Here is a 12,173-nt window from a genome sequence, read left to right on the forward strand (position 1 = left end):
TTTCCAGAGAACCGGAAACTGGCTGTCTAACACCATCAGCCACACAATGCTGACTAGGACAGCTGTATGCAGCTCTTGGGTAGTTTTACATGATCTCTATACTTCTCTTTAATGTGCACTTGAAATACTCAATGCACTATAAACACTAAAGCAGCAGAGATGAGATCAAAGTATGTTTGTCTGTGTTGTTTGTTGCTTCTTTAAAGGTCCCATCTTCCCTAAAAAGGCAGTATAGCAAGGACACTAACATTTTCCCCATAAACCCCACTGCTACCATAAAAAGATAAAGGAACATGGTATATTAGAAACCAAGTCTCTAAGGTGCCACAAGTACTCCTTTTCTTTTTGCGAATACAGACTAACACGGCTGTTACTCTGAAACCTATCAACAGATGATGAGTTAATCATTCCCACCGCAAGGCAAATTTCAGATAGCCAATCAAAGAATTTAGGCCTAGAAAGTGACCATCATCCCCAAGCCCCCCATGAGAATTTATTCTCCTCTGAATATGTATGCATAACCCCTTTTTATAACCATGTGAGTTAATTACATAGTTTGAGAGGAGGAAAGTCACATTAAAGGCTGATAACAGAGATGGTTTAGCTGTCTAAAAGCAGCAGTTTTAGCTCCCTGGAACACAAGTTAGAATCATTGTTCAGTCAACACAACCCTTCACTCTTCTGAAAAGGTAAATTAAATTCTTCCTTATCACATAATGCACCTGATCAGACAAAATCTGAAAAGGTGAGGTTTTGCACAGATATAGGTCCCATGATCTGCCTGGCTGCTAATCTCCACCCCCCAACCTGAAATGATTCATGGACATGCAGTACAGAATTTGGGAAGCACATTGGGAACCTTAAGGATGAAAGTTGCTGTGTAATTGTATGTTTATTAATGAAAAATAGTTGGAAATAATGTGGTTAGAAGTCCACAAAGCTGACAATGCAATTATTTAACCTTAAGTAGCTGTAGCTACATATACAAAAACATAGCATATATTTAGAAATAAAGAAAAAATGTTATTTTACAGCATGATATAGAGTTAATATTTCCAAGAAATAAACGACACAACTATGTCGAAAATAAAATCTAGTAGACATATAAGCAAATGTCACTAGCAAAATATTGCACGTTACAGTAGTCAGCATGGTAGCTTTCCAATCAGAGAAGGCTGTCGAAATGTTGGCATTTCACTTATGGACACCTGCAACTTGTATTTGAAAATCCTTATTAATTATTAATTTTATTATAATTTAATACAATCCAAAAGCATGCTAGGCATTTGACAGAATCTTAATTTCTAAAGAAAATAATTCCAAAGATTTTTTCCTTCTATTGTCTTTAGTTTGCTTTTTTTTTTAATAGCTATTTCAAAAGTCTGAACACAGTTTTTTAGTCATGGGAATTTCGTCTGCAGATTGAGATTTACATTCTTAGAAGATGTTGTAGCCACATTTTGAGAGTCTTTTAAAACCTTTAAAGTACTCTTTAGTGCAGGATAATATGACTTTAAATATTTGAGCAGAAGAAGAAGATACAGTTAAAAGCTGTGGATAGTTTGCAAAACAATTACGTTGATGTATCAGTAACACCTCTTGGCATGTTTACTGAACTGTTTCCAGTTAATCTATTCACCTCAGAAAAGAGCTGAACAAATAAACAATTCCACATGCCTTTTAAAATGTGGAATGAGGTTCCCAGATGAGTCCTTTTTAAATAGTCTAAATTAAGCCAATTTAATGTGACAAATTAAATTAACTGTAGACTGCCAACGGTTAAAATATACTAACACATGCAGAAGAAAAGAAAAGAAAATCCTCAAATTCTCTGAAGTTTCCCTAAATATATGTGCCTTCATTCTGACTATGCCTGACCATATGTGTTTGCTCTTGGTTATAGATGATATGTAACATTTTTGGTGGAGCACAGGTGATCTGAGACGCTTTCATTTAATCCGTGGATCTGTTTGTGGTTAATGTAACTAGAAAATAACAAAAATGTAGCAAGCATTAACTATTTGGTTTGATTTGACCCTTGTTCCATACACAGAAGTCCCATGTTTTTGTGTATGGAAATTTTTCAGGATTTGATATAAATAAGTGTTTGAGAGCTAGGAACGGAGAGGAACACTTTATCTATTTTATTCTCTATGCAAAGGGTTATCTAACTGTTAGAGGACCACTTAGGGATCTAATTAACTGTTCATTTCCTGTTTTTTAGTGGTTTGAGTGTTATTGAACTCGAGGTTCTGGAAGACCATGAGATACCACAAGGCAACCATAGCTCTGCATTAATTAAGGGCTTTTTTGGTTAGTGAATCTAAGCATCAGGTTTAAAATTCCAAGAACTATAAATTTCAAATCCAGAAGGATCAGCTCAGCTCTTGGAAGGATGAAGATCTTTCCAAACTGGAAAAATTGGCTTCCATTCTATGGGCGATACCTTTTGGAGGAGACTTTACACATGGAGTCCTGTTTCCTCAGTACTGTATTACAGGGAGTTGGTAGCGGCTCTATAGTTAAGGTAGTTTCCTACTATAAATCTATTTTTCAACCCTCCTCAAATCCCGTCCCCTCCCCGACAAAACTGGTCAATTCCTGACTCCACTGAAGTCAATTGCAAAACTCCCATTGACTTCAATAGGGCCAGATTTCACCGTATTTTCCTAAAATTTCACATGCCACAACTCCTGCCAGAATTTTTCCAGGAAGTTGGGAATCAAAAATAATAAATGAGTTTTAAAAATACAATATTTTTAAAGAAATTCCCTGCACTTAATTTTTTGAAAACATTCATTTTTTTTCATTTTAAAATGTATTTAATTCATTTATGTATGTTTTGACTCATTCTATCTCCAAATGGTCTTGGTCTAAAGACTCCAGATGTGTTGGCTTGCTCGCCATACTGAGGTTAGCGGCCTGTTAATAGGTTTAGGTACATTTAGTAGGGAAATTACCAAGTTTAGCTATCAAGGCATATTGAGAGCTTTAGGTGGGTTGTATGTACCCATCACTAAAGTAGGCAACAAAGAAGATTGACTAGAGCAGGGGTTCTCAACGTTTTTCTGTCTGAGCTTCCCCCACATGCTATAAAAACTCCATGGCCCGCCTGTGCCACAACTGTTTTTCACCGTATAAAAGCCAGGTCCAGTGTCAGGGGGTAGCAAACAGGGCAATTGCCGGGGGCCCTGTGCCATAGATAGCCCTGCGAAGCTAAGTTGCTCAGGCTTTGGCTTCCGTCCCAGGTGGCAGGGCATTTCAGCCTCGCACGGAGTCTTCAGCTTTCTGCCCTGGCCTCAGTGAGTCTAACGTCTGCCCAGCTTGGTGAACCTTTTGAAACCTGCTTGCAGGCCACCTGAATCCCTGTTTGAGAACCGGCCACTGGACTAAGGGATCATTAAAGGAGGGATATAGAGAAGAGGCACAGAAAAGATCTCTGTCCTTTGCCCAGCCAGGAAACTTTGCTGCCCAGAAGGAGGCTGCAATAGGAACTGGAAGATAACCTTGTTACTGGGCTTCATCTAAAGAGACTTTGTAAATTAAGGACTGGTTGTTTTCCCCCAACTTTAGCCCCCCTGAGTAAGCCATCCTCTCTCTGCCACCGTGCACTACACCTTTTAAAAGCTAAACTTGTTAAAAAGTCTGGAAACTGAGCAGTAAAGGGATTCAGTCAGTGCCCTAATCCCATCTATTGTTTCCTTTATGGCCCACTTGATTTAGAGGAAATTATTTGCAGAAGTAACATTGTGCCATGTATCTAATTGCAAAGGTTTCATTTTAGTTGTTGCTATATTTTTTCCCCCCTACTAACGTAATGGTGATTGCATGCTATCCCACAGGCTCATATGACATTTAAAATAGGATGATAGTGACTGTCTGAACTTGGTCAGAATTAAATTTGAAAGCCAAGTAAAATAAAAGGTAATTGGAGAAACAGGCTGAGAGAGGTTGTTTTGCCCATTCACAGTGAATCAGTAGCAGAATCAGGACTAGAGGCCGAATCTCCTAGCTCCCAGTGCCCTAATCCTTGACAGAGGTGCCAGAATATGTGCTCCTGCTCCCCGCCCCATTTGGAAAATGTCAATGAAAAGAAAAATAATTGTTAAATTCCCAAGTTTTTGTTTAAAATTCCTCAAAGGCTTTGGTTTTCTGATTTAAAATTTTTAGGAAAGCAGGTACTTCTTGTGGAACTTTTCATTGACTTGAAAACCTAGCTTTTCCACTTAAACAAACAAACAAACAAACAAAAGCTGATGGAATTTTTTTGACCAGCCATAATCACTAAATCACACTTCCACCTACATGCAGGAAACATAATTAGAACATGTTGAAGCTGATGATGTTAGCATGCCCCTTATATAGTAACGAGGGGGAATTACCTCCTAAATTACAGTTGCCAGGGTCAGCTTTATGTGCTAGACAAAGTCCAAACACACAGTTTTCCAGTTTGCAGAAGTTCTTACCTTTCTGCACACAGGAAACTAATGCTAGAAGAAGTCATTCCACCTGGCATCACGGGGTTAATAGAAAAATGTGGTCTGTGGAGTGCGGTCTTTTTAAAGCAGGGGTCTGGTAATTTGGACAATGTTGTCTTCCCAGCTTGGCTGCTTTGTAATGTTGGGCAAACATTTAACTTCTCTGTGCCTCATGTTGCCCACTTATAAAATGCGGGAGCAAAATACTATTCACAAGATTTGCTGTGAGGACTGATAAATCTTTGCAAAGTGTTTTGAGATAATCAGATGGAAGGAACAAGTGCAAAGAATGTTCGTTACTAATATCTGTGGTTCAGCTTTCCATTACTAATGTGGAGGTTCAATTTTGAAATTTACAACCTGGATCTCAAGCTGGACATTTTTATATAACCTTCTGAGGTCCCTTCCAACCCTGATATTCTATGATTCTATGATATGCTGTTACAGCAAGCTTATATGTGCAGTGCTGAAAATCCAGACCAAAATATTAAGACACATTTATAACAGATATATGATCAGCGTTCCATGGGGCTGTGTTGTTTTCCCATGAAAAAACAATTGTATTCAAAACTTTCTAAAGACAGAAGGAATCGTACTGGCTATTTGCTCTTTTTCAGTTCAGCCATTACTGTAGAACAGTATTTTAGGATGTGTTCAGTCATTCTAGTGTATTTTGTCCTCTCTGCACAAATGTAACTCTTACTCATATTACTTAACACTTGTACATCAAAGGGATAAACTGCCCATAGGTTGTATTTGAACAGTTCCATACATCATACATTTGTCTTCTACTACACCGCACAGACATTTGTATGGCTTCCCTCTTTTGAATAAGGAAAAGGAGTACTTGTGGCACCTTAGAGACTAACAAATTTATTTGAGCATAAGCTTTCGTGAACTACAGCTCACTTCATTGGATGCATCCGATGAAGTGAGCTGTAGCTCACGAAAGCTTATGCTCAAATAAATGTGTTAGTCTCTAAGGTGCCACAAGTCCTCCTTTTCTTTTTCCGGATACAGACTAACACGGCTGCTACTCTGAAACCTCTTTTGAATGAGATCCAAAATGAAGATGAGATGCAATCACTTGTGCTCATTAAAAATTCCATGGTAATTATGAAGGCAAATGGCCAATTAGACATCTAATAACCTGCCATTGTCATAAATGTTGCTTACCAGTACAGTATACTGTATCACTGTATAATTCTTTACTTACAGAAGAATGAGTCAAACCTAACTTCTTTAGACAGACACTCTCCTCCTCTCCTTAATAAAATAGAGTAGTATTTTTTCAGATAACTATGGATTGCATGTTAAAAATTAAGATTGTATGTTACAAAGTATCATGTTAGGAACTAATAAACAGAAATAGAGCATGCTTTAAACAGAGATTGTAGCAGATGCAGATATACATTCCATATACATTCTCACAGAAATGTGATGCCATTAAATAAAATACAGCAGAAGTAATAATCTAGTACTTACATTGACTTTCATCTTGTCTTTTCTCTATTATTCCATTACCTAAATGAGAACAATACACTCTCCCCTTCTCAAAGTGAAGTTCTTCAGCTCAGACTGAAGTACGGTAAGGTTTGGCTAGAAGCCTGGGTATTAGACTTTCAGCCTACACCTCCCAGTGCTGGACTTACTGTGAACCCTGCCGAGGGTGAAGTGAACAGCCACTGGGAATGAATGGAACTAATTACATAGTAAATTCTCTCTAACGTTACATGGCCTGCAGCTATGTTCATGCAAAAGAAGGAATGGCACTCGGTCAAGCCTCCAGGAAGAAAAGGCAGAAACCAAAATAGGAATTCTGATATTGTAGAGCTATAAGAACGTCACGTGGACACTGCAGTGAAGCTAAGACAGAGTGATTTGAGTGCATTTGGGGGCTTTTTCCCAAGGTAGTATCAGTTCTTCTTCCTCCTCAATTTGTATTTAAAAATACTTTGATTTTGAATTTTTCATGTTCAGGTCACTAGAAATGTCATGTCAGCAAGACCTTTACAGCTATATAAAACACTGCAGAAAAACCACATATTTTAAAAGCAGAGAATCTGAGAGACCAATGCAGAACAGTTCATGGTTAACATCTTCTGTTTTGTACAATTTTCAAAGGTTCCTTTATACAGAAATTATCTTGCCTCCATTCTGTTCCTTCCTCTTTCTACAGTAAGCATGTTCACTCTCTCTCCCCAAAACACTTTTATAATGAAAAACTGTGCCCGTGTCTTGCAGGGGGCAACAGTTGGATTTTTGTATTTTTTTCTCTAAATTTTAACCTTTTGCACTTGAAGTTGACTTGGTAATGCAGAAGCATCCAACCAACCTTTCTAGTCATGCAAAATATCTGGTACAATGAAGCTCACTTGCAACAAATTCTGATCCTTTTCATGTGACAGGCATTGGTATTATCAGTTGTGAACGTGCAAGAAGAGAATTCAGCCTAGAGAAATTGCACAAATGTACCACCACAGACCATAGAATTTTTAAAACTATATTTTAGAAACAACAATGCAATCTGTTGCCACAGAGCTGCTCTAAAGGTGGCATAATTGACCACAGGAAGACAACGCCGACTTCAATAGCATAGAGCATGCATAAGGCGTACGCTACTCCACAGCTCCCTCCTATACTAGAGGGTCAGGGGATGGGATTTAGAGAAAGAGAGCATGGCTGCGGATTCCATAACGCACATCTGACTCCTGTTCCCCAAAGCTCTTGACAAGTACTGTAAGTTAGGCTATTCTAACTTGCTGCTGGTGGCTGACTGGCACATAGCCAGCTCAGGCGCCGGATAGCTTAAAATCCTTGCACAATGCACAGCAGAGCCTGGGAGGTTGCTGTGGTTGCACGGTGAGAGCATGCAACTAAAATTCTAAGCGCTAGGTGTTCTCCTCTGCAAGCTTGATCACTTACTTGCAAGTATGCAATTAAAAAAAGTATGCGCATGTACTGAGCATTTGTTAATGAGAGAAATTTAAGAGTAAGCTTAAGCGTGTCTGACAGGAGCTTAGCTATCTGCATCTTTTTGTTCTCACTTCATGCTGCTGCTAGACAGGATCAACTTGCCAGCCACCCACCAGAACTCATTACTATAGGACGGGCCCTTGTGCACATGCTGTCTCCCTGCCCAGCACTTTTTACTTTGTGCATATGCACATAGGACGCTGCACCTGCACACTGTACAATCAGCCCTCAACGCATATCCAAAAACATTAACAAGATGTCCACAGAGCATGCGAATGCGCTGGATTCCATTACAGAAGCAGTTTGTCCTGCAAAGGTCGGGGGGGGGGGGGGGGCAAAAGTTGCTAATGATTAGCTGGGGCAATAACACTCATAGACCCTGGAGCTGGGGGCAGACGAAGTACCCAGGCCATGGCCTTACCACTCTTTGGTCACAATACCACTTGCTCACATTTGGAGGGGGTGGGTGTAGGGGTTCATGGGCAGGGGAAGTGCCAGGAAGCTGGTGAGGAAGAGGGCTAAGAGGGGAAGAGGAGGGTCAGAGAGAGATGCAAATCTACCCCCCCACACACACACACATTTAAATGATGCTCAGGAGCCCATGTTAACACTACTGTTTAGTTCTTTCATCATAATGGGAATTTCTGCACAGCCACAGCTGACAGCCACTGTGCTCCAGCTATAACAGGACTCAGTTTTTGCCCACCGATCTTGCCAAAGTGTTGCTATCACAGAGTAAACTATAAAAAATGATGTAAGGCCATTAAAATGACATTGCCCGAGAGCCGCTGGGATAATGGGAACCAATAGGTCATTTAGTATGTTGCATCAGAAACTTGAATGGTTTCCTGACTTCTTACCATACTTCATCTCCATGAGATATGTGTATTTGTAGAAGGGCAGTGCTCAGAATTTACAAGTCAGCTTGATATTGCTAAATTCAGTCAGCCACTGCTAAACTATTTTGACTTCTGTGACCAAAATATCATACCTGGAAATTTGCTAAATTGAAAATAAAAGCATTAGGAGCCAAAGAGAGGGGTAATAAGATAACTTTTTAAAATATGAGTTTCAAAACATAAATGGATCAAGTTTTCTTGTCAGTAATAGAGAGGAATATGTGTCCCATTGTCTTCTGATGAACTTAACATGGAATAAGAGAGGTCAATTTTTTCAAACAGACCGTGACAGAAAACTGAACACAGTAAATGTTCCATGTAACTCCTATCAGGTGCTTTTCCTTACATTTCTGGTATCGAACTCCAACCCCCCCCCAAATCATATTTACATGATCAAGGTCATGAACATTACACTGGGAGCCAAGAACTCCAGCATTCTCTTTGACCCTGACATACACTGACACTTTCTGCAAGTTATTTATATTGCAGTCGGGCCCACATGTTGCTAGGTAGAGTACAAACGCATAGACAAGTTCTCTACTTTGAAAAGCTTATAAACCGATTTTGTAAGTCTAATAAAAAACCCTCCACAATTTAACTTGTTTTTTATCCTGCCTGTAAAATAGGGAACTAACTTATCTACCATACAAATGTGTTGTGTGGAGTGTTTAGTTAATAATAGTACATTATTATACCATCGAAGAGCTTTACAAAGCATTATGAGATAGTAATAAGAGAGGTGGTACCTTCAAGACAGAAGCTGGGGCTTACTTAATTTTTGTCAGTATAATTAACGCTTCTAAAATCTCTTAGGTTTCCTTTTACTCAGAGTTGCATCCAAGGAGAATTTCTTCAGACACCAATGCCAGTGCCACAGCCAGGTCTCCAACAGCAGAAATACAGGCAAACATCCGGTACCTTAGCATCCAAACCAAAAACTCCCTTTCCACAATTAGTTGGTAAAGATATAAAACATGCATGATACTAGAAGAGTTATTCTGAACTAAATATATATATATATATATATATATATAATCACACTTACTTCAGCTCCTAATATTTTAAGTCATTAAATTCTGTTCTCATAAACCATCAACCTACCGTTGCAGATGTGTTGATTCTGCTATTTTTATCCATAGCTATCACCAAGCAGCCGTGCCACTTTGAATATTATAAATAATCACTGTATAACCAGTGTTATACAGAGCTCAGTTTTGCAAAGTCACAATGTGTCAGGAACTATTTCGCAAGAAAAAAAAAAAAAGTCTGACAAGTATTGCCCTGAAAGCATTTAGCTATACAAGGTTTCCCATAGAAGTCAATTTCTGTGACAGCAGACAAGATTAAAACAAACAAAAAACCCTAACAGCGTCTACAACGAGAATAACTGTCTAAAAAGTGGAATTTTCCTTGATCTGTCTGTCATAGACTTGTTGCAAATAACCAGATACAAAAAACCCACGCTTCTGCTTTGCTACATGTTCCTGTAGTTCCTAATTTAGAAGCTTGATGGAAGAACAGTTTACTACAAGCGTTTGCATAGCACTTTAATGAAATAACTGACTGCCACAATCCTATGAATTCAGGATTTCTATCCAACATTTTCCATATCTTGCAAAATTTTCTCACATTTATTACAACACAATTATTATAACTTTGTGTTGTAATGGCCTGTAAGCTCTATGGGGTAGGGAATTTGTGTTCTTACATACCTACAAGGCACCACCATACTACCATATGTGTTGTAAGGTACATTTTGTATGAAAGACACTGAAAAATTTAAGCAACTTTGACTCATCTCAGAAGACAAATTGATCAGTCTGGTCTCCTGTGATATTCCTCTACATTTTAAGAGGATGAGTGGTGGAGTATGACTCTCCCATCTAATTTACTCTCATCTGCTATCCAGCCACCTGGATTTTTTTGTCTAACCCTTCGGGCTGGTGTCAACTAGGTGCAGCATGAGCACATAAAAAGCGTTGGGTTAGAATGCTTGAAAAGTATCTGTTCAACTAAACAAGCTGAACAGAAAATTTCAGAAATCTTAGGAAAGTACAGTTACTTAAACTGCACTTCGATTTGTGTTGTCCATATGGATTCTACTTTTGGTGTGCATGTGCCGTGTGAAAATGAGATCGAATTCATTTGGCCAGCAGTCTATATTTGGGCCACACCTGTGCCCTAGATACTCTGCATTCCTCCCCCCACAGGGGCCCAACTGTTCCTCAGTTCCCTTTACTAATACAGAATCCCACTGGTATAAGACTCTGCAGAAGCAGGAAAGGAAGGTGAGCCCCAGAATTCATGTGGACAACACTTCCTGAAGAACCAGTTACTGTAGGATAACCATTTTGCGCCCGCTCCCCAGTGTCTGTAATGTCCACATGGATTCCATTCTTGGTGGCTAACTAACAGTCATCTATTTAAACAATGACTGCAGGACTAAATGGGCATCCAATTTGGAAGATTCTACCAAAGAGTAGGGACTTGTAAAGGTCTGGATTGAGCCCCACATTGCTGTTCACAGATTTTTGAGACAGACATTTTTTGAACAGGCTACCTAAGCTCTAGCGCAGGGGTCTCAAAGTCCCATCCTGTGGGACATCTGCGGCCCGAGAACCTCCCCCACTGCGGCCCACAGAGGAGAGACGCATGCAGACAAGCTGCAGGCAATGTCTGCTGCAGGAGCCACCCCCCACATCTCCTATTGGCTGGGAGAGAGGGACAGAGATACTATCACTAATCACCAGGCAGAATCATCATCATTAGTTGCCGGGTAGAGACAGCCATAGAGGCAGTGTTGCTTTTTTCCCCCACAATGAATATAAACAAGTCAAAATATTGAACACAACTATCTGATGTCCACCTTGCTGCAATCCTGAAGGTTTCAACTGCTGTCACTGAGGGCAAACATCAACAAACTGACACAACTGAAGCATTGCCAGGTGTCTGGCAAACACTAAAAACTCTCTGGCAGGTGAAGAATTGTATAAAGTTATATGAGTTTTATTATTCCTAAGAAATTCAAATAAATATTTTCTTTTCTGAACACCATCTTCAGTGACATTATTGGCTCACTGGGAGGACTGGCCCTGACCCTAAGGTAAATTGAGTTTGAGATCCCTGTTCTAGTGGAATGAGCTCTAACCCTCGCTAATTTAGAATATATTCTGATGTAGTCAGAATCCCACTTAGAAAATCTCTGATAGTGAACTTCTTCACTTCTGCAAAGGCCCCAAATGGTCATGTTTGGCTTCAAAATTAGGCGCAAGCCAGACCTCTAAAGGGAAGTACAAAACGTGCCCCAAGAAGTGCTACGTAGCTCTTAGCACGTAAGCTTTTACATAAGGGCTTACCTACATTTACAGTGCTGTAGCAGCCCAGCTGCAGCGCTTAGTGAAGACGCTACCCATGCCAAAGGGAGAGCAATCATCAGGGGTCTGAATGGTTTTGTCCCATTAATGCAGAGAGTCTCTTACTACATTACATTTGTGAAGTTTAACTTCCCCTAGGGTTGAATGAGATTTTGGAAAAAATTGGGAGCTGAATGAACTAGAATACTAAAACAAATATGGGCAGGAACTTGAGAGTGACCCTATCCTTACAAAATGCCATATAATGAGGAGCTGATGGGGGGCCCCAAATCTTTCCTACTCTTTTAGCTGATGTAATAGCTATTAAAGAGGCAATCTTCATTGGTAGTGGTTTAGGGGAGACCTATCAACCCTGTTAAAACGAGAGAGGACACTCATCAACCTTGAGAAAAACATGAATCAGGGCCCTAAGGAATCTTGCCACTGCATGGAAGGAAAAAAACATG

At 39.7% G+C, this 12,173-nt stretch overlaps 1 protein-coding gene across 3 annotated transcripts in view; it reads right to left on the reverse strand.

Annotated features, from left to right (window-relative positions):
• The window catches only part of CASS4 (Cas scaffold protein family member 4), a 30,495-nt gene extending 20,993 nt beyond the window's left edge, over positions 1-9,502 (reverse strand). For 2 of the 3 annotated variants that reach the window (XM_077832130.1, XM_077832132.1), the window contains exon 1: positions 9,455-9,502. In XM_077832130.1, the coding sequence (XP_077688256.1) occupies positions 9,455-9,490 (36 nt within the window). In that variant the 5' untranslated portion in view covers positions 9,491-9,502. Of the gene's footprint in view, positions 1-5,963; positions 6,327-9,454 lie in introns of those variants that run through there. The other variant, XM_077832131.1, reaches the window with a different exon arrangement.
• Positions 9,503-12,173: the final 2,671 nt, after the last annotated feature.

The sequence above is a fragment of the Eretmochelys imbricata genome, chromosome 13 (assembly GCF_965152235.1).
Source record: "Eretmochelys imbricata isolate rEreImb1 chromosome 13, rEreImb1.hap1, whole genome shotgun sequence".
NCBI classification, from domain to species: domain Eukaryota; kingdom Metazoa; phylum Chordata; order Testudines; family Cheloniidae; genus Eretmochelys; species Eretmochelys imbricata.